The 20,263-nt window shown below is 39.3% G+C and overlaps 1 protein-coding gene across 1 annotated transcript in view; it reads left to right on the top strand.

Annotated features, from left to right (window-relative positions):
• The first annotated feature begins 378 nt into the window (after window positions 1–378).
• Window positions 379–20,263, top strand: part of LOC133527227 (RNA-binding protein MEX3B) — a 67,425-nt gene continuing 47,540 nt past the window's right edge. The window contains exon 1 of the mRNA XM_061864140.1: window positions 379–773. Within this exon, the coding sequence (XP_061720124.1) occupies window positions 524–773 (250 nt within the window). The 5' untranslated portion in view covers window positions 379–523. The remainder of the gene's footprint in view (window positions 774–20,263) is intronic.

Genomic DNA, 20,263 nt, shown 5'->3' with positions numbered 1-20,263 from the left:
ATTTTAAGTAAGCAGTAAGCTGCCATATGTTCACTTCAAACTTCAAAGTTTTAATAGGTACTTAATTAAGTTTAGGTTTCCATTTAGCATGTATTTTGCGTGTATTGTGCCCGTGAGTAATGAGACAAATGAGTTCAGTGCCTTAACGAATCGTGTGATTTGCCCTGTGCCTACCACAACACTTTTCAAGAAGTGCAACGGCCGCAGTTATGTAAACTACATAAGTCAGTGTGTAGTAGCACTAGCCGAGTCGGGTAGTAGCCAGGTAGCGTAGTCGTAGTACAGGGCGGGCGGAAGCTGTGCGATGCCGCCCTGATGCAGTCGGCCCCGCGCCCCGCGCCGCCGCGCGCCACGCGTGCGCGCTGCGCCTGCCGGCCGGCGAGCGACAGTTCACAGCCGCGAGCCGACCCGCACGCACGCGTCCATGCCTCCGCGCGGCACCTAGACGATCGAACGCACATTTTTAACCCAGTGACGAGAGGGCGACCTCTCTTTAATCAGCAAAATAGCTTCGCAAGTGGAAATGCCGTCGAGCCTCTTCGGCGAGCTCGGCTCGGTCGGCGGTGGCCTAGTAGAAGACCAGCGCGCCTTCCAACTCGCGCTGGAGCTGAGCCTCCTCAACCTGGGGGAGAGCCTGCCCACGGCGAACCCTCTCGCGAGCCCCCTGGGGTTCGCGCCGCCGCCGGACGACCGCGCGAAGAAGTCACAAAACATGACCGAGTGCGTCCCTGTACCATCCTCGGAGCACGTCGCCGAGATCGTCGGCAGACAAGGTACGTTAACAGCTGTTGAGACCCGGCGTCTCCACCCTTACGTAAGGGCGCACGTGCGTTGGCTTTTAGGTTATATTCGATCCTCCCCTAGCTCGCGAAATTCGCAGTAATTCGCACCGAATTCACAATTTCTGTGCTTTTTTAGGTAGTGTTTTGTTTACCTACCCCCGAGTGGTTGTTCGTGCCTCGCTCGAGACCCGCTAAATGTATCGATTAGTTGTTAAAGTAGCTTAGGTGCTTTTATTTCGGTTAGTTTAATGTATATAATATAGTCGTAGCTTAACCGTTGACTCACGTAGGCGGCTTGTTTTTTCGTTCTAGGAAAGCTCGACTGCAAAAGTGAGGTTAGGTAGGCGGTAGACGCGAGTTTCTAGGGGTAGAATGGTTTCGTTGCATGTTTACCGTTGCTAGGCAGGTGTAGCATGCCTTCGTGGTTAATCGTGTAATCATTAACTTGTGTAAAAAGTTGTTCGAGTGTAAAAAAACTCGGATTTAATTAAGGTTACCTACCCTTAGGCAAAAAATCGGTGGATGTTGTTTTTTCTGTTGTAAAACACCGACAAAGGCGTGGGTCGGTTTTTCTGGAATTGTTGAAATGTGCGCGAAGATCGCATCTATTCACCGATGTTTTTTAGATCGTAGAATGTAGATGGATCGGCTGCGGGTTGTTAGGATAGGCTCGGGCTGTGTTGGAACTAATAATTAACATCAGCAGAGCTTCGTATCGCCTTACGTGAAACATTGTTGGTTGCGAGAAGGCTTCTTGTTGCAAGTCTTGTTTTTCGACTTTTATCACTGTAATTTGTGTAAACAAACTTAGTTTCAGACAGTAGTAGTAGTGGATACACTCGTTCTTATTACCTACTTTTTACAAACTCGATAATTTAAACTACATATTTAGATTTTCCGAATCTTAAGTCCAAACTGTCATTTGTGCAGTTATTTTGTACCCTTGTTATGTTTGTTTCCGTGTCAATGTTGTTATTTAAAGCATGTTTTATGACCTTTACTTGGTATTTAATGCACCTAGGTGTAGTAGAATAACATAACTTTGGTGTTATGCTATGTCCGTACAAATTTTGTCGATTTATATCATTAAACACATACCTATAAAATATCATTGTTGCTTTTAAATAAAGTTGAAGTTGCCTACCATTGGTAGGGTGCCGACAATAGGAATTATTTTATTTACTCAAGTTGCCTAAGAATTGTCAGTGTAGTAATTGGCTCGGTACTAAATTACATAAATTAGTTTGGGTCGACTAACATGCTAGACAACTCCGGGGTTAGAACCTTAGAACTACATACTTACACTTTTAATGGTAATCAATATCTAAGTTATGATGTACCTATACCTACCCCGTTTTTTTTTTTCAGATTAAGTAGATAGTTTAGAACCTCAAAAGTAGTGGTATGTTTTTTCCTCCAAAATTAAACATGACTAACTATGCACTGAATTATAGTATCGTTTACAAATTATATTGTATCGCAATATTAGATATCATAGGAAGCCTCGCATTTCGGAAGGCATAAAAAATATTTGGTACACTACTTTAGAAGTTATACAAATCTAATCTAAGAAAAAAACGGAGTATCTAGTAGGTTAGTCTTATTTTGCTTTTTAGCCCATTTATTTGATACTCCTAATTTCAAGCAGTGGTGGCCGAGTGGATATGACGTCCGACTTTCAATCCGGAGGTCGCGGGTTCAAATCCTGGCTCGTACCAAATTTTCGGAACTTATGTACGAAATATCATTTGATATTTACCACTGGCTTTTCGGTGAAGGAAACATCGTGAGGAAACCTGCATACATCTGCGAGGAAATTCAAAGGTGTATGTGAAGTCCCCAATCCGCATTGGGCTAGCGTGGGGACTATAGCCCGAGCCCTCTCGCGCATGAGAGGAGGCCTGTGCCCAGCTGTGGGACGTATATAGGCTCAATTATTATTATTATTAATAATTTCAAGCAAAAGTAAGAAGGTACACCTGTACCTTCTTACTTTAACTACATAGTTGTAGCATTAATTTAAACTTTTAAAAAACTTCATTTCAGTAGCTAAGTCGCTACACCATATTTGAGGGGGCTAAGTGACATTCGTTGACAGAACATGCGTTTCGATTGGAAACTGAAATAATGTATGGAATCTATCACGTGACTTTTCGTTCCATCTGTTATCCCGATATTCAACGGCAGGTAAGAAACAAACTAAATACAGTAAGAAGCTCACATGCTAACTCATTTGGTTACCAAGTAAGTACTTTAGAACAAATTCGAATCCAGTTCAAAATAAACACACAAACCTTTCCACAATTCCCATGCTACACACATACAAACCATACAATACACCCCTTCGTGCTTCAGAAAGACCTGCCTACAGAGCAACATACATATAAGAAGTACCTACTATTGTTACCATTGCTACTATAGGCATTGGGTACCGCATAAACCAATATAAGCTCAACTATAATCAGTAAATATACGTAATCACGCTTCACTGGTAACGCCTGAAGCGAAAGCCTTGTAGGCGATTCGAATACAGCGAAACAACAACACTTATAAAAGCTTAAAAACATTCACTGACTATAGCCGCTTACGCTCTTTCGCTGTTGAAACGGTGCACACAGACTTGCATCCAGACATCGTAAAATGAGAGCAAAAAACCGGCCAAGCGCGAGCAGAGGACTGTTTATAGTAATAATCTGATTATTACTCAGATATATCTGTGTAACAGTCACTGTGAAATTGTAAATATTTAATTTAAATGAGAATTTATTATTTTGTAAAAACTGGGATATATTAAGATTAAAAACATATTATTTATACATTTTGCCTTGTTTTCTTGGATAATAATAACGGTTTATTATGTTTTTAACTTTTAGTTACATTATCATAAGCAGGAAAGGGCAAATATGTAGGTACTCGTAGAAGTACCTACCGACTACACGTCACTACAAATTACTTACATACCGGCTGCTGGCTAGAAACTTGCGCGATTACAAAATGGATCAGCACTATAAAAATCATATGAAACACAGCAGACAAGAAAATGTAAACTTTCAAGTAACTGACCCTACCCCACACACCTAGCATGTGCACACACAAAACTACATAACAAAACATTCCCTACTATGAGTCTTAGGTATATCCAGTATAACCTGACCCAGACATGTATTAAAACTGAGCTAAAGCGATCACAGGTATATATTGGTCGGGTTTTGAAGCACGAAGAGTACGGATACGAAGAGTTCTGAATAGCAGCTCTCCAGACAAGCCCTTTCATCCTGCCCTAAATATACATACCACTTACAACCATGTCTAACTACCGCGCCGCGCTCCACGCACCAATGTTTACGAAGACGCCGAAGCCGTGTAATGTGACAAGGTATCACGCTAGGTCGTTATATTTAGGAGCAGCGTTTTGTTTTTATTCGAGCGCGATATTAAATCAACATTTCGCGAAAGTTCGTTTTTGTTTTAAGGTTATTTAAGAAATGAGACCTTTGTTATGTTTCGTTAAGTGACAAAAACCTCTTTTTAATGTAGATATGTTTATGTTGTGAGAGTTCGATCGAGCCAGGAAGGCTGACTATAGTTAACGCTAGACGCCTAGACGCTAACCAAACTCATAACCGGGGTCTTCTCATTCACACTCGCGAAGTCGTAGCTAGGCCGAGAGAGATAGTGATATGTTATAGCAATTCTTGTCCTTGTAGTACAAGGCCTAGAAGGCTTTCTTTAGGGTAAAACAGACGTATACTTATGTAAAGCAGGGATACCCTCCTTTTTTAAGGGTAATGCGCGCAGTATTGGTACCTATATTTTAAGGTTTTTTTTTTCTAGTTTACGAAATACTGAAAAAACACCGTGGTATAAAAATAAACAACATTCACGTGTTATATACACTAGGTGCAAAACAACCTTATACAAAGCGATTAAAGTTCATTATCTAACCGCTCAATTTCGCAAAAAATAGTTTCAATAATAATACCGATTTACGCTCAATGAGTACTTTATCATGGGTTTATTTTCTTTCTATTGAATCTCAGGTAGCTCTGCCTTGGTTCCGAGAACATCTAAAAGCAATGCTTTTTTTGCAGTCGGTAAAATGCGTAACTCAATACGGCCTTTATGAGCTTTCACGGGAGTTGTACCTGTATTTTTGAGTACCTTTAAAGCTGTGAAGATTAGTTTGAATAATTTATTTCATTTCATTTAAAACAACACGAATATGTGCGCTTTCATTAGCTACTTTAGTGTATTACTTAGACATAAATAATTCCATGTAGGTATTGGAGTTTGTCGTATACAAATAGGTTAACATCTATACATATACAAATTACTACTTTGATAAACAGATTACAAACTTGTGTATAGGTTCGTACCTAACATGATAGGAAGTACGCGTGTGATGGAAATGACTAAAACAGAGAATTCGCTTTCATAATCTGGGTAGTATGACCAGTGTTCGGTACACAGTTACGTGATAGTCCATGGTTTTGTAGCCCATCATGTCTCCCAATCAAAGACCTTATTTAGACTTCCAATCCTCCATATCTTCTGAAATCTTTAGTTTCCCCGCCATCTCTTAGGTCGACCACGACCACACTGCCGTTACCAGTCTTGTTTTTAAAATAGCATATAAATAAAATCTGTTTTAAGTTTAACTTTTCTACGCAAGGAATATTCTACGCGACGCGAGGATCTAAAAACTGCGTACATATAATTTTATTGACAGATTTAATAATAGCACAATTTTATGTACCATTAATTTGGACTAAAATGACAAAATCCACAATCTGCTTAACAATTTCTTGCTTCTGGATAAGGTAGACTCCAGGTGGTAGCAAGTTATTATTACTCACTCATTTCTTTATCAACGCACTCGATTAACTACAAAGATTCCCTTTGGGTACCCCAACCAACAGTTTCGAAACTCATTCATACATTTGTGAAAGCTATGCGTTTAGATATTACTAATTCCTGTCGATTCCTAAAACGGTCTAACTACGCAGTTTAATATGACATGAATAACAAAATAACATCGTGCTCCGTTTTTCAATTCCCGTCTTTATTCCGTTGATTTAAGGATTGAGTGTATTCAAATTCGGACAACATTCTTGTACATACTGGTGACATTTAGGTAAATATTTCCAGTGCATAATGAGCATATCGCCTCGAACGAACCAGCTTAAGATGAGACCCAATCAAGATTTCAAGCTTCAGGAGAAGTTTTTGTGTGTGGTCCACGCCGTTATATGTTACAGTTGTTACTCGTACACTCCTAATTATTTTGCTTACCCTGTATTACTAAAATGTATAGGTGAAGCATTGACAACAATAATAAAATATAAAAATTCGAATACTAAAAACATTGTCACTCGTAATTTAGGTATTCTTTAAATATAGATCAAAAATGTTTAGTGTGTAAGTTTGTGCAGTATATTTTGGGTAAATAAACTGTTTGGGTTGTGTTGAAGAGTTTTCTTTGAAACTCTAATGGAGACCGCCCTATAACAGCCCGAATGGCGTCTTTATTTGTGTTGTACTTGTATGATTTTATGATATATTCTTTAAGCCGTGTATCAAAGTAGAAAATAAAAATCTTCAAGTAAAATAAAAAGAAGAAACAATCTAAATTATCCAAAGCTTCCCTGAAATGAACTTGATATTTCTTAGCCCTATATTGTAAAACAACTCCTTTGAACATTGAAAGGTCTATAATAGTCTATAGCGAAGGATAGTTGCTGCGGATCTTAAGAATCATTCTTAGATTCTTACACTGGTCATAGTGTTACATTTGGTAAGGTAACTATAAGAATGACAGCTATATTGAAACAAGCTGTGTTTAAAATTCTCGCGTTTACGCGGCGCGTCACGTCCGGTCGTCGCGACTATCGGTTTCGATTTGCGATTGTCGATCTGACCTCCTGTCGGCCTCTCAGATCCTTTGATTTGTAGCACCAGCGTGTGCTTTGCATGTGTCAATTCCATAAACGATACTTTATCCTGTCGCGATTTACATGCGCGCAAGGTGTTTTACATGTAACGTGTAGCTTTTAAAGTTACATTTGCATTGATGCGTTTTTGGTCCCAAATTTTGGTTAAAACTTATGCTGTTGCGCGTACAGTTAAATGTAACAATATTTTTCGAGTATAGGTACACGTTTGGTTGGAGTCGCTTTTGTCCATCAACTTCCCTTGAATCAACGGTCGTTTGTAAGCTATAACATTTACCGGATTGCTTCTCCCGTATTCCTACAACATTATCCACTCTGATATTGTGTCTGTGGCTAGAGGCTCGAGCCATCCATCCCCGTCGTGACGAGCGGACCGGTTTCACATCAATGAGCCTCTCTCCCCGCCATCTTTTGATGTTCGGCCTTTTTATACACAATAACTCTCGATTTTGAGGTTACCCAGCCGCGTAGACTAACTTCACTTGTACTTTTTTCTAAGTCCATTTCAATTTCTTTAGCTTCATTTCTTCTCTGTAAATCCTTATGTGAGTGAGTAATCGATGCAATTATTGATGAAACAGCAACATCGGAAGGTACGCGTGCGAGCGGAATGTACCAAGATCGCAGCAGCAGCCGAGCGGTGGCAGAATCGGCAAGATTCGCAATGTAGCTCGCTATGCGTTCCGGTCGACGCCTCCGACTCAGGGTCAAGGCTTCTGCACGCTGCTGCGCCGCTGGTACTTTCGTCTTGCTCTTTCCCCGCTCACCGGAAAGCTAAAAGCGAAACTGATACTTACTAGCTCCTTTTCCCACGAAGCGCCTGGCCATACGCCTTACTAGCCGTTGACCCCACACGGCCACGTAAAATCATAAACGTCCGGGCTGAATTGGAACCAATAAATGTCAGCTTACTATTCGAACGATGGCTAAATTGTTTCTTAAGTGGCCTGCTTTTACTTAACAAGATTACACAAATCTATCTCCCTATCCGTTGACAATTTTTGAATGAAACACCACTAAAAAATAAACGAGCATGTGTCCCGCGCTGAGACATCCCGAAATTCCAGAGCCGCGTTTTTTGTTAAACTTGACAGATGCATTCTGGGACGCCGCAAGTATCTTGCGTCCTTATCGCTCGAGAAAGGGATCTACGATACTACGACGAATTCGGGGGTTATTTTTGTGCTCCTTAGCATTTCCCCGTCCTTGTCGCTCGCGGTGGCGCCAGCGCGCGGGAAGAGGCCTGCCTTGTTGTTTGTATTGTGCTACGCTCAACATTCTCCACTGCTACTTTTTGTGACTGAGCTAGTCGGTGCGCCGAGCTAGAAATCATTGCGCTGCGAAAGAAGGAACATGACGTCACGCGGCACCCCCACGTCTGCGAAACTTAGGGACCCTAATGAATGACTTCCTAATTGCCGAGCAGTACAAATAAACCCGTAATCCGGCGCGACGACAACTGCCATTTAATTATAAACCTTGATCTCTTTTGTTTCTGAGTTGTGAATCGAGTGTGCGGCGTCGCGACGCTTACCGCTTCTCGGCTCGGACGCGCGGTTAGTTGTCGATCGAGTGCCGATGTAAAAAGCAGTCTTATTTTGTTAACTTTAGGTCAAATTCTCGTCGTCGGGCAGATTTCAATAGGTTACTCGCTGGCGAGCGAGCAAGTCGATGTGCTTGCGGGCATGTTGACAATCCATCTCGGCTATCAGGGCGTTAGTTAGACACAGTCCCATTTCGATTACTGACTATAATAACCACCGCTCATTACTGCCCTTACCACAGAGGACTTCACTTACGGAGCTACAGCTTCAAAGAACGAAGCTGCGCGTTCCAGTTGCAATAATGAAGCTGTTGCTCTGTATCTTCAATATTCTACTATTTACGCAATTTCAGAGCAATTTAAATGTCGACTACATTACTGAACAAAAAAGCCGTTTCGTTTTCTTGTAAGGTTTAATGACAGGATACGGAGGAGGACGCAGATGTGCGAATGTATGAAAAACGGTTCCGTCCTAGCAACAGCACATGTGTATCGTACGCATGTTTACGAGACGATTATGATATTGTTAACCTTTTTAACGACAGTGGACCACGTCGACGGAAAAACCTTCTCAAACTAACATGGACAACCCTTCAAGTATGTTTTTAAATTGTGTATCTATTTCAGCTGGCAACGTAACAACATTTAAAAGCCAGTTTCAATTTTCAATGGCGTGTCAGTGCTTGTTTTCGTACTCCAAGCCGCTGGAATATTTAGATATGAAGCTTAATTTCTAGCCAGTACTGTGTGTCTGATCTCTTTCACAGTTTGCTAACAACATGGTCTTCATTTGAAGACATTGAACATGATTTGCTATTGTGCCTCTTCTTGAGTAGTGATGAAATATACTTAGAGGAAATTAAGCCTTTTAATTTTAGTTGATCTGTCCATCTGGCATGACATCGGCCTTGAGCTTATTAATTTTGTCATTACTGTCATTAGCATCCCACTAGAGTATCTTACGTCAGAACGCTAGTGTAATAACTTCAGCTACTTTGGATACTTCATGATATGCCGAATTTAGATACAATAAGTGCTTCGTGAACTAAGTTTTGTACAGTCCTAAAAATTGACAAACAAAAAAACGCCTAACATTTTCGTTATGAAATGCTCCATTAAATGTTCTTAAGTATGAGGCTCTCGTTTCTTACCTCCCTTTTGAACTAATTCATTATGCAATAGTTAAAACGTACAAGAACGGTTTCGTTGGCATCTGCGCTAACCGCCTCGGGCCCACCTGCCCCCAACCGTCAACGTACTGTTACGTTGAAAAACGTTACTTTCAAATGTCGCATGATATATAATTTATACCTAGATATTTTGTTGACTTTTTAAGGGTGTTGTTTGTATATTCTTATACACCGTTTTATACGTAGTTATAAGGTAACCTATAGCTAGTTCTTTTAAGTCTTAGAGCTCCGGTATGAGAAGAAAACTATATTTCTATATAACGTCTCGAGAGCGCCTTAACAACGTATTTTTTTCTGACACACATTTAATAAAACCGTATTAAAGAAAATATAGCGTCTTATTTACAAACCTATTTTAGTATTTAAATTCTTCAGATATTTAAACAATTGTCCTTTTTCAATCTACCGTCTGAGCGGGCTACAACCTTTATAAGTATTGTTTAATTTACATGGCTGGCATTAAACTTATTCACAACACCACAATTTACCAGCATATCTGATCTATGATTACACACACTAGTTACGGATCTAGGGATCAAGGTATACTGGGAACGAGATGGACCAATGTTGTGTAGTTTGTAGATGTTTTGTTTTTATTCCCTGTCTTCACATACTGCGGTATGATTGCTATATTAATACACGCAACGGAGGCGCGAGTTATGGCACTTATGGCACAAATTACAGACTCACTTTGGCGATGTGCATAAAACAAATCTTAAGGTTCAGGTGAAAAGGAATATGTTCCTAAACTACTTAATTGATACCTAAATCAGGGGGGCAAAACTGATCATTTCAGGCATTTTCGGCTTCGTTCGGCTAAGCATTTCTTCGAGCATAGAGATTTTGTAGGAAGTTTATTTTCTGTACGGTAGTACTATTACTTATTCTGTGCCTAAATACGATTAAATACTTCTACATCTCTGTAGGTAAAAACACTTTAATTTCAGTAAGAGGACTTGAAAACTAGAATACACTACCTTATTGGCGGTTTTATTTCATTGGCACAGGATAGACCAATAAATACTAATTACAGCTAGTTACTACCGGAACAATTAAACTGCTTTAAAAAAATGTAAAGGGTATTTTGTCCCCCGCGGAATGCAGTCTATTCTTAATTCAAAAGGGCAAGTTGCATTCAAGTTGCAACCGTCGATACGCCTTTCTTGTCCGTTGGCAGCTGCTGTTGGCGTGTGAACGTAGTCCTTTACCTATGTATAGTAACAGTGTATTACAAACTTACACCTCTTATGTTTTATAACACCCTGGTGTCCCTGGTATTGATGCGATAGTTTATTTATATATTTGTAAACGTCAATAAATAACGTTCAGAAATTAATCGCAAAAATTAGAGGCCAATTCGAACATTTTAAACGTACACTGAATGATAATTCAATCATGTTATTTAGTTATCGTGCATTTCGCTACTACTCGTCCGTATATGTACCGAAAAATGCAAAAAATATACAGTAAATTGTAATAAACAGCAGAGCACTTAATACCTACTTATTTATCATCATTTGCGGTAAATTAGCTCAACTAAAATTAAACACGATTAGAATGAGGTTTTCCTTATACGCATAAATTTACTGAATGAAAAATAACATAAGGAAGTTGTTTGTACTTTGTGCTATTGTAATTGATTTTTTTATAAACAATTCGTGGTTAATAGTATCGTTTGTTTGTAAAAATCTTGGCCTAATCTTCCTTTTGTACCTCTGAGTCTGTAGTCCTTATTATGATGCACGTCTTTGGTCTATTTTTACCATCTTTGACGTGTACCTAACGATTGACAATAGTGGACTATTATGCTTAACTCAGACGGTACGTGAGAAGTTAGTCTAATCATGTTGGCGACAGTGTGGGTGACGGTTTAGCTATGTGCGACTGTTTTGTTATGTTATGCTCAATAAATACATATTTCATTTCGGCCTAATTTAAACTAAATTCTATTAATGCTATGCTATTCACGTCTTCATTTTAACTGATTTATTTCATTTTTATTAACACTAAATGGAAAATAAATTAAATAACTTAAATCTAAATCTAAAACTAACAAAATAAAGTAAATAAAACCTATCCATGAAAAGTGCCCCAGGTCCGTCCACTTGCGGAAAGGTGCCCATAAGGGTAATAGCTACATTCCCTCGCTCCTTGGCAATGCCTATTCTTTGGCCTAGGAATGAGGTCACCCGAAATCTCATGCAGACTTTTTTTAACGTCTCAGTTAAATCAAGATAAACAATGAAGAAAAAAAATCGAGCATAGTCACTTTCATTACATATGCATATTGTAGGATCAAAGAATACATTTTATTTTATCTTACTGTTACTAAGTAAATAAAACGTCTTACATCAACTTCGGAACCGACGCCATGGTGCTTATCGCTTCTATCACAATAAGCGGAAATATATAACACACACATAATTACAGTACATACTTAACTATAGGTCGGAGAATCGGCAACACAAAGAAACTTCAAGGACTCAATGAAAGAGCGTACAAAATTACCCGAAATTAAAAAAAAAAATGTTATCTCTCCCTTTGTTAAAAGTCCATTATTGTGAAATGCCTTAACACTTGCAACAAAGGCACCAACTACTTTAAAATATTCTCTCACAGCCAAACGAATATAACTCTTAAGTGATCGAGTTAAAACCGTCATAAGTTATCTTTTACCGAATATAATGCTATAGAATCAAAAAGGTGTATCCACGTTTGCCCATACAATGCACATGCCGCTCTTTTAGATGACAGGGTGTTATAACTGTACCCGAAATCCGCGTGAAGGGCCTTCGAGCTACCTGGGCCCTTACCTGCTCTAATCAGGACTAATGGCGATAAATTAAATGCCTCCAACGGGATTTATGGTTTCACTTCATTATTCTTGCATTTGCGGGTTTATCAGGTATCAAGTTGACAGAAAATGAATTAAAAGAGTTGTTATTTAGTTGGCTCGACTTTCCGTTGAAACATTTACGATTTATAGGGTCTTCCGAACTTTTTAAAAGTATTTCAACGGAATACCTACTTAATTCAGCATCAAAAAGCGCGTAATCTGGCTAGTTGTAACACTAAAGATAGAACCCCCCACGTCGATCGTAAAATGATCCTGAGAACGCCATTTTTAGAGCAACGGACTAAGTACTTTGAGGGCCTTGTTAAGATCATGGAGGCCTTTGTCTATCAAAGACAATAACCTCAAAAAAATAGTACTCTGGGCGGTCGCTGAACCTGCAACCCTCTTGCACGCGACGCGAATGTCATCGGTGTAGAGTTTCGCAGCCTCCGCGTAGTGGGTGGCTGATACCCGATCCATGGAAACGTTCAATAGCGTTCAAGAAAAACGGTTAAGAAACGCTCGGTTTTTTCGCTCGGTGTCGAGTTGCCTTTAGATTTTCGTATGCTGGCGCATTATTTCGCGTCGTTAATTGTGTGCTTTTTGCGCGAGCCACCTGCTGGTGTAATTAAAGATAGTCGAAGAAGTCCGGTATTGTCGCTACACGCTCACCTTCGATCAGATATTTATAGATGACCAGTCTTCGAGTACTAGTTGTCACATCGCCGGTGAGGGTTTCAGTGTGGGAGATTTATAACCTAGAGGCCATCGAAATTATCGAAATTAGTACTTAATATAGGTAAGTCCAGTCAAACCATATAATGTCTCTTAACGGATTGATAAAAACCTGTCTGAAGTAGGATAAAAATAAATTAAACATGTCTTATGTTATGGGGATAGTGCAGGGATCGGCAAACTTTTCTGAAAAGAGTCAAACTCAGCAAAAATCAACAATAATGTGTAGCTCAAGTGTTGTTTTCAGCAGCCTAAGAACTCTCAAGTGTTAATTTTTTGTGGCTTAAAGAGCTACAATTGTACCATTAATGAGACTCAGTTTGCTGACCCAGAGGCTAGTGCATTAAGGCGAATCATGCGAACATTTCAAATTGATTAATAGTGCAAACAATGCATCCTAAAACAACGAATCGCTTATGCAAACGTTCACTGCGTCGCAAAATGGGGCACAGTTTAAAGCGTGTTAGGGATAACGGATGACGGCCGTCCCAGACGTCCCAAATCTTGTCGAGTGCAGGAATTAAGAGCGCTTATCTCGACAACGCTTTGATCTCGCCTTTCCAGCTTACGTACGTTTGTAATTGTAACCTCCATCCGAACTAATCTGCATTGTTAGTGTCGGTGTCGGCATTAAATCGTGCAATCAGCAGAGACATTTTTTCAATTACTCGCACCGGTTTAAATTACAGGCCGGCGCGAGTGCGTGCGCTCAAGTTTTGCTTATTTCCTTAATAACGAGCGAAATAAAGGCGAACTTCGTGCCCCAGGTGTCAATTGCAATGTAAAGCAGCCAAATTACACGCAAAACGGTTCACTTTAAAAATTATCTTATTGATCCATCAAGCTATTGTAATTTGCTAAATTCGAGACTGAAGGATTTGCAGAAATGAAAATGTCCCTTTGCACATTTCATTATGAAAATGTGATCGTTACAGATTTGATCATTCAAGATAATGTAGCAGACAGGCGTTGCTGCTTGAAGCGTTGAGATTCACCAGGGGAACATAAAACTGGGGGTTATCAACCATTCTCATCTCATCGCGATCATTCGGTTTGACGGAAAAAAACTTAGTTCGCAGGTGCTCGTGCGGCAGATGTTTCTGGCGGTTAACGATTTCGAAACCCGAATATACCGAATATGCTCTACGATTTTATATGTCCCTGGTATACTTAAATTAAAACTGATTCGCTTTCTTATTTTGAAACAATCAAAGAGATAATTTACAGCTGACCTTTAAAGTAATATAGGAGATTAAACGTAAACACCTCGCTATATCTCGTCTCGTGTAATTATTTTACAATACCGATTCCATTCAGCTATAAAGGAATTGTTCACCCGAACCCCACATCTGCCGGTAGGTACAGAGTACGGACTGAAAGACACGGGTTTTAAACTACGCACCGGATCTAATTTGACCGCTTCAGTATGTTTTACGTTAAAATAGCGTGGCGTGCTTTTAATGGTGCTAGTTTTTACTTAAAAATTAAATGAAAAATTACGTTTGTCGGAGTGTGACGGGTCCGTTAACCGCAAAGGCAAATGTCTGGCTGCTTTGCATACAGTACCGGCAATCGAACGAAATTCGAAAACAAAACAAATTGCATTTCCGGGGTGCCGACAGATGGCGCTTCCCGTCAGCTGCTGGCGTAACGACCACACGAACCACTACCTCCACTTATTTTGTACAATATTTTTATGTACTATAATCTTATCCTACTCGTTAAAGTGGCGTTCTCCTTGTTTAATAAACTCCTTGTTTCTTCTTTCTTATCGTGGGTACGTGATTTTTCGTTCTTGGCGTTCATAGGGTTAAAAATATACTAGGTAATTAAGTATACTGCAGATTTAATAAAGCAACTTTTTCGAATATTTTCCCATCGGCTCACCCCTATCCGCCATCATTGGTTTTCGAGAACTCGTCGAGATAATAGCCGTATTAAATAAACTATAAAAACGATCACTGCCGATGTTCGGACGCTTGCAATTGTATTTCGAGGAAGGTCGTAAGTGCGCAGAGGTAAGGTGTAGATAGTACTTTCTAGATTGTGGTAGAATATTGTATGGAAGAGAGCGAGAGTCGCGGAGCAGCATTCCGCAGTAATAGTCCTTAGAGCCCATCGCTCGCGACAATCGTACCTCAAATATAGCGTTTTATTCGCAGGCTAGCTTTCGGCTTCGCCTTCGAACATATAACATCCTTTTATAAGTGTTTGCAGTTGAACCAAAGCACAAAACCATAAGGCATAGGCATCATAATAAAAAAAAACTATTAAGGAGCTTGATTATTGTTTTAACCATCGGCCTAAATAGTTTGCGACATGGTTGTGGGACTGTAGGTACCAAATATGACGAATGTGGGCACTTTCGCCTATGTACGGCGATTCGGTCGAGGATATTGATTCTTTAGCAGTTTACGGTTCACTTTACATTGGACAGTTTTTTGCATAAGTATATATGTACAAACAAATTTGCCCGAACCACAAATTGCTAAATAATCAATTTCCTCGACCTTACTTAATTTGCGGAAAAATAATACATAGATAATACAAACTTATAAAGTTATAAATATAATGCCAAAAATAGTTTAATAAATATAATAATACTGTGACTTTTCAATAATGAATGAAGTACTTTAGATTTATGTGTATTGTATGTGGACGATTATAAATTGTTTCGGAAAGGTCTTATTCGTCGTTAAATTTATAGTGTAGATAGTACTTGTTTATATTAAAGCGATTCCATAATTGGCGAAGTTTTCTTGGAAGTGGAGCTCTGAGCGAATAGGGCAAATCATCTAAATCTGATCTCTAATTACGAGCAATTGTTATGAATGTAAAGGTCTCGTTATTCTGGTAGTAGTGAGACGAGGACTCGGTAAGGAAGAGGATCAGCCAAGTCTGTATTTCCTTCGCTGGGTCTTGTTTTTGCACCGGATGGACTGGCATTGTTTTAAATAACTCAGGAAAGCGTTGAAAGTGAAAAGCAAAGATCTATAGGAATTCTACCATTAAAGATAACTTTAGTAGGTATTTCTGCATTCAGACTATTATATATGCCTCGAGCTCTTTGGGCTATATGTATCTCCTAATTTTCGGTTTTTCAAATATGTAATTTAATAATACGTCACATGACTATAACTCGAATTAACCCAATGATCGAAAAAAAAACTAGAGCTAAGTGACATGAACATAGCTCATGAAAAAAAATAATAGCTGTAATACATTCGCTAATTTATATTATTGATTATATAATACTGGTGTCAAATAACAGTAAATATTTTGTATGAGTGAGCCATTCAAGTTATTCATTAGAATAAATAAATATTTGAGCAAACAAATACTTAAATTTATATTTTCAAAATTAAATTTAACATCAATAACGTTACAATTCTTAATTCTACCTGTTTTTATATTTTATTACGCAATCAATGTCTTTGCTGGTAAATAAATAACTGTTTCTAAGTTTTAAATTCATACGTCTAAATTTTTTACGGAAAAGGACCCACGTGCATTTCTATTAAAAAGGGGCTACCTCGTCCAGTGTCAACTGTCAGCTGGTGTTTTTTATTTGGCTCGCGTGTTGACATAGAAACACACTCCTACTGGTTACCGAAGGGGGCCCGAGGGATTGGCCAGTCGGGGAGGGTTAATGTTAAATGCGCGCGAGTTGAAAAAATAACAAAGATACTTGTATAACGACCATGGATAGTAGAGCTACTTGCTACATTTCGCAAAATGTAAAACTTTCAATTAAGACTTGTAAAGTTCGTTCGTATGTTAAATGAGCAGTTAATCGAGTTCACGATAGAATAGGATCTAATAGTACTAGGGATCATTGCGGACCTGGAGATTATTTTTTTTAATGTATAATCTATAATAAACCAATAAACAGACGATTATTAACCGTTCGTAAACCTTATTGCAACGAGATAAGATTTAACCAATAGTTAATTAAGTCGAATTAGTCCCAAAATATTGCTCTCTAAGAGGGGTACTTATACAAGTAGAACGGCACTGGTCCTACCATGAAAATCGAAAATATAAATTTTGTTATCTGCCTCTCAATCATTCTTTCATATTCGAGCTATAGAGGAGCATAAAATAATAATGAAATTTCAATTTTCGCGGTAGACCCCTTTGTTCTCGAACATTTATCGATCTAGACGGCCCACCCATGATTAATTTTCTCTGTCAGTTGAAACTCAGGTTGGCCGACTTCTGTTTACTTAACATCTGTGATGCTCCAGTGTATTTCTGCGACTCTGGTACTTCACCGACTCTCATTTGCATATCCAAAAACACATTAATAACGCCAAACGTCGCAGATCCGATAATTAAGAATTAATATAGAGTGTATTTTTAAATACGGCGATAAATAAAGCTGATATTTGAGGTATGTCGGTACAGACATTAAATCGCTGGTGACATTGTTCGGACTAATGCCGACAACAGAATCAGACCGTGCTATTCCCAATCAGCCAGAGTCGAATTATCAGACGACCATTGTATTGTGACCTTGAGACCTATTAAAACTATGCGTAATCGGTGAGCGCACTTATATAGGTTTGCTTGAGCCTACTCGCTCTGTATGCGTTTGGAATCCGATTTCGGCTAATTGATGCGCACGGCGTGCACCCGCCAAGTTCGAGGACCGGACATTCTTTAGCCAACACACCTTTGCTTAAGGCTTTTTCATATTGACTTTTTTGGGAGGTGATTCTTCAGGGATTTTCAAACCTCCAGTGAATTCGACTAAATACAGAGCAGCAGATTTGAGACCAACGGAAAGTTTTATAAAATCTATACTCTTGAGTATCAATTCATTCTCAAGATCATAATTGTTTATGTGTGTGTTAGTTAACACTATTGACCACTTTTTAAATAATTAACTAACTGCTAGTTAATTCCAGTAATATATTTACAACGCAAAATTAAAGAAGTTTATAACATACCTACTAGCGTAGCGCGACTATTAGTAGCGTAGTCATATCTCTCTATCACTTTTCCGTATTAGTGCGACAGTGACAGTTGCGTTTCATTCGCTACGTTAGCGTTAACGATTGTCATGTTGGCTACGCGGGCTGGCTTAACTTTTCTACGCGGGCTGACCAAAGACTTGGCCTATATTATTACTCCAACGTGAGAATCTTTAGGCCGCGAGTATAGGACGGTGTTTAGACAAAATAGATTTACTGCCATTCTAGCTTGACCTTCTCGCGATTCCGCCAGCTTTGTGATTACAGGTATTGTCTATGATTCTACATTTTCAAAGGGGTCAACGGTCGTTGGTATGTCGGGTGCCTCCGTTTGATCTGAACCGCTCCCAGCCGCGTTTTCCACTTAAGTCTCACAACGATACAAAATTCATTTAGATGTTTATCGCTTTTAAGACGAAAAACTAATAACGTCAATGGCAGTTGAAATATAGCTCGCCGGCGGCGGCGAACCGTTTTAGGTATTCATCTTCATTCTTTAAAAGCAAATTAATTACATGTGTACGAATTTGTTACCAATTGGAACCTATTCCAGTTAGAACAGTAGTGCCTTATTAGATTATCTTTTAATTGTTAATTCATACGTTCTAGTAAATGATTAGGGGATACACTGTCAGGATCACCAAGTCGCAGTTGATTGGGCTAAAGCTCGACCGTGACCGACGAACTCAATAACGGCTGCATAATCCTGTCGTAAACACCAATAGGTAGTAGTTCCTATTTACTACTCGTAGTTCTTTATCACGGCTTGTACCAAATGTCTGTCTAGGTATTGGTTTGTAGACTTAATATACCTAATCTGTTGATGCTATCCAAACACGTATAAAATTCTTTATTAGAAACAATAATTGGACGCTTTATAATAAGTTAAGGAGCGGCCCAAAATGCACTTATCGCCAAATTGGCAAAAAGGCGATGACGAAGGCACATCTTGTTTTGTAACAGAGTGCAACGGTCGGGGAGTGACCGACCAGGAGCGCAGCGGCGGGCGGAGGTCTGCAACTGACCAATAAAACTACTAACAATTAAATTAATCGCCATGCGAACGTCACGTCACGGGTCGTGTCCGGATTCAAATAAGAAACACGGTATGGCCGATTAGTTTATTAAATTGTTTGATCTTTTTCGGTTATTATACCTACGTGCGGTCCTTTTAGTTGAAAATTAATTGGATATTTCGCCAACGGTAATATCCACCTAAAATACCAACATGTTATTTAATCTTAATTATCTGTAAAAAATTAAATTGTAACCATGCATGAACTATGATCGAGTCACGTAAAGCAATAAAATTAAAAGTAAATGCAATGTGACATTTCACTTTCCGGGTTCGAACGCCAGGTGGAGCTGAGAGCGGAGACCACCGCGGACGCACAAAGTCACTTACAAGTAACTTTGCAGAAAAACAAGTCACCGGCTTTGAATAAGTCATGCATGCATACATTATCGTTAGATTTATATCGTTTGCATTAAGTATCAAAATATCTGTCAACCGGCGGCTCCTTTTATCTATGCAGCCTTGCTGCCGCGGCGGTCGTCTCGCCGAAATCTTCGCGCCGCGCTCGACTTATTGTCGTATGGTAATTTGTTTATACGCCCAATTTGGCGAATCGTCAACTTAATTTGAGAAGGCGTCGATTTGTTATCGTAAAACCTTAAATGCGTCTGATCAATTCCCGTTTTGGGACATGTAGCTTAATTCAAAAACGCGAATTGTAAGGGCTACAAAATCCTTATAATCCTTCTAATTATAAAAGCTACAGTTCTTTTTTTGTTAATCCTTTTCTTACACCTTTATTATTAGAAACTTACGGGGTAATAATTGCTAATCCTTACTTCCCTGTCCTGTCGATTAGTCTCGCGAAGGGCGTCCTCGCGACCTGACGACCTATCACAAGCAAATATAAAGGCCCATTCACGTTATTCATAGCCTTGAACTAGTTAAACGGGGCGGGATAAGTCTCCAGACAGACAAAAAAAAAAGAATCGCTCGCTTAGAGCAGACGTATGATTATCTTATTATAATATTTTGCTCATATCATCCGTAACTGTTGTTATTTGAGACGTTTTTTGCCCTCGCGTTAGCGGTGCAACGTTGCATCACACCCAAGCGAATAAGGTTCTAAATACCTTTGATCTTCAAATAAATAAAGCCTTTTTCGGCTGCACGGCGATGTACGGGTCACACGCGAACCGTTTGATGTAGGTTCCTAATGACCACAAATCATAAAC

This window comes from Cydia pomonella, chromosome 17, assembly GCF_033807575.1.
Source record: "Cydia pomonella isolate Wapato2018A chromosome 17, ilCydPomo1, whole genome shotgun sequence".
Classification (NCBI taxonomy): Eukaryota; Metazoa; Arthropoda; class Insecta; order Lepidoptera; family Tortricidae; genus Cydia; species Cydia pomonella.
This window is presented reverse-complemented; position numbering and strand designations above follow the sequence as displayed.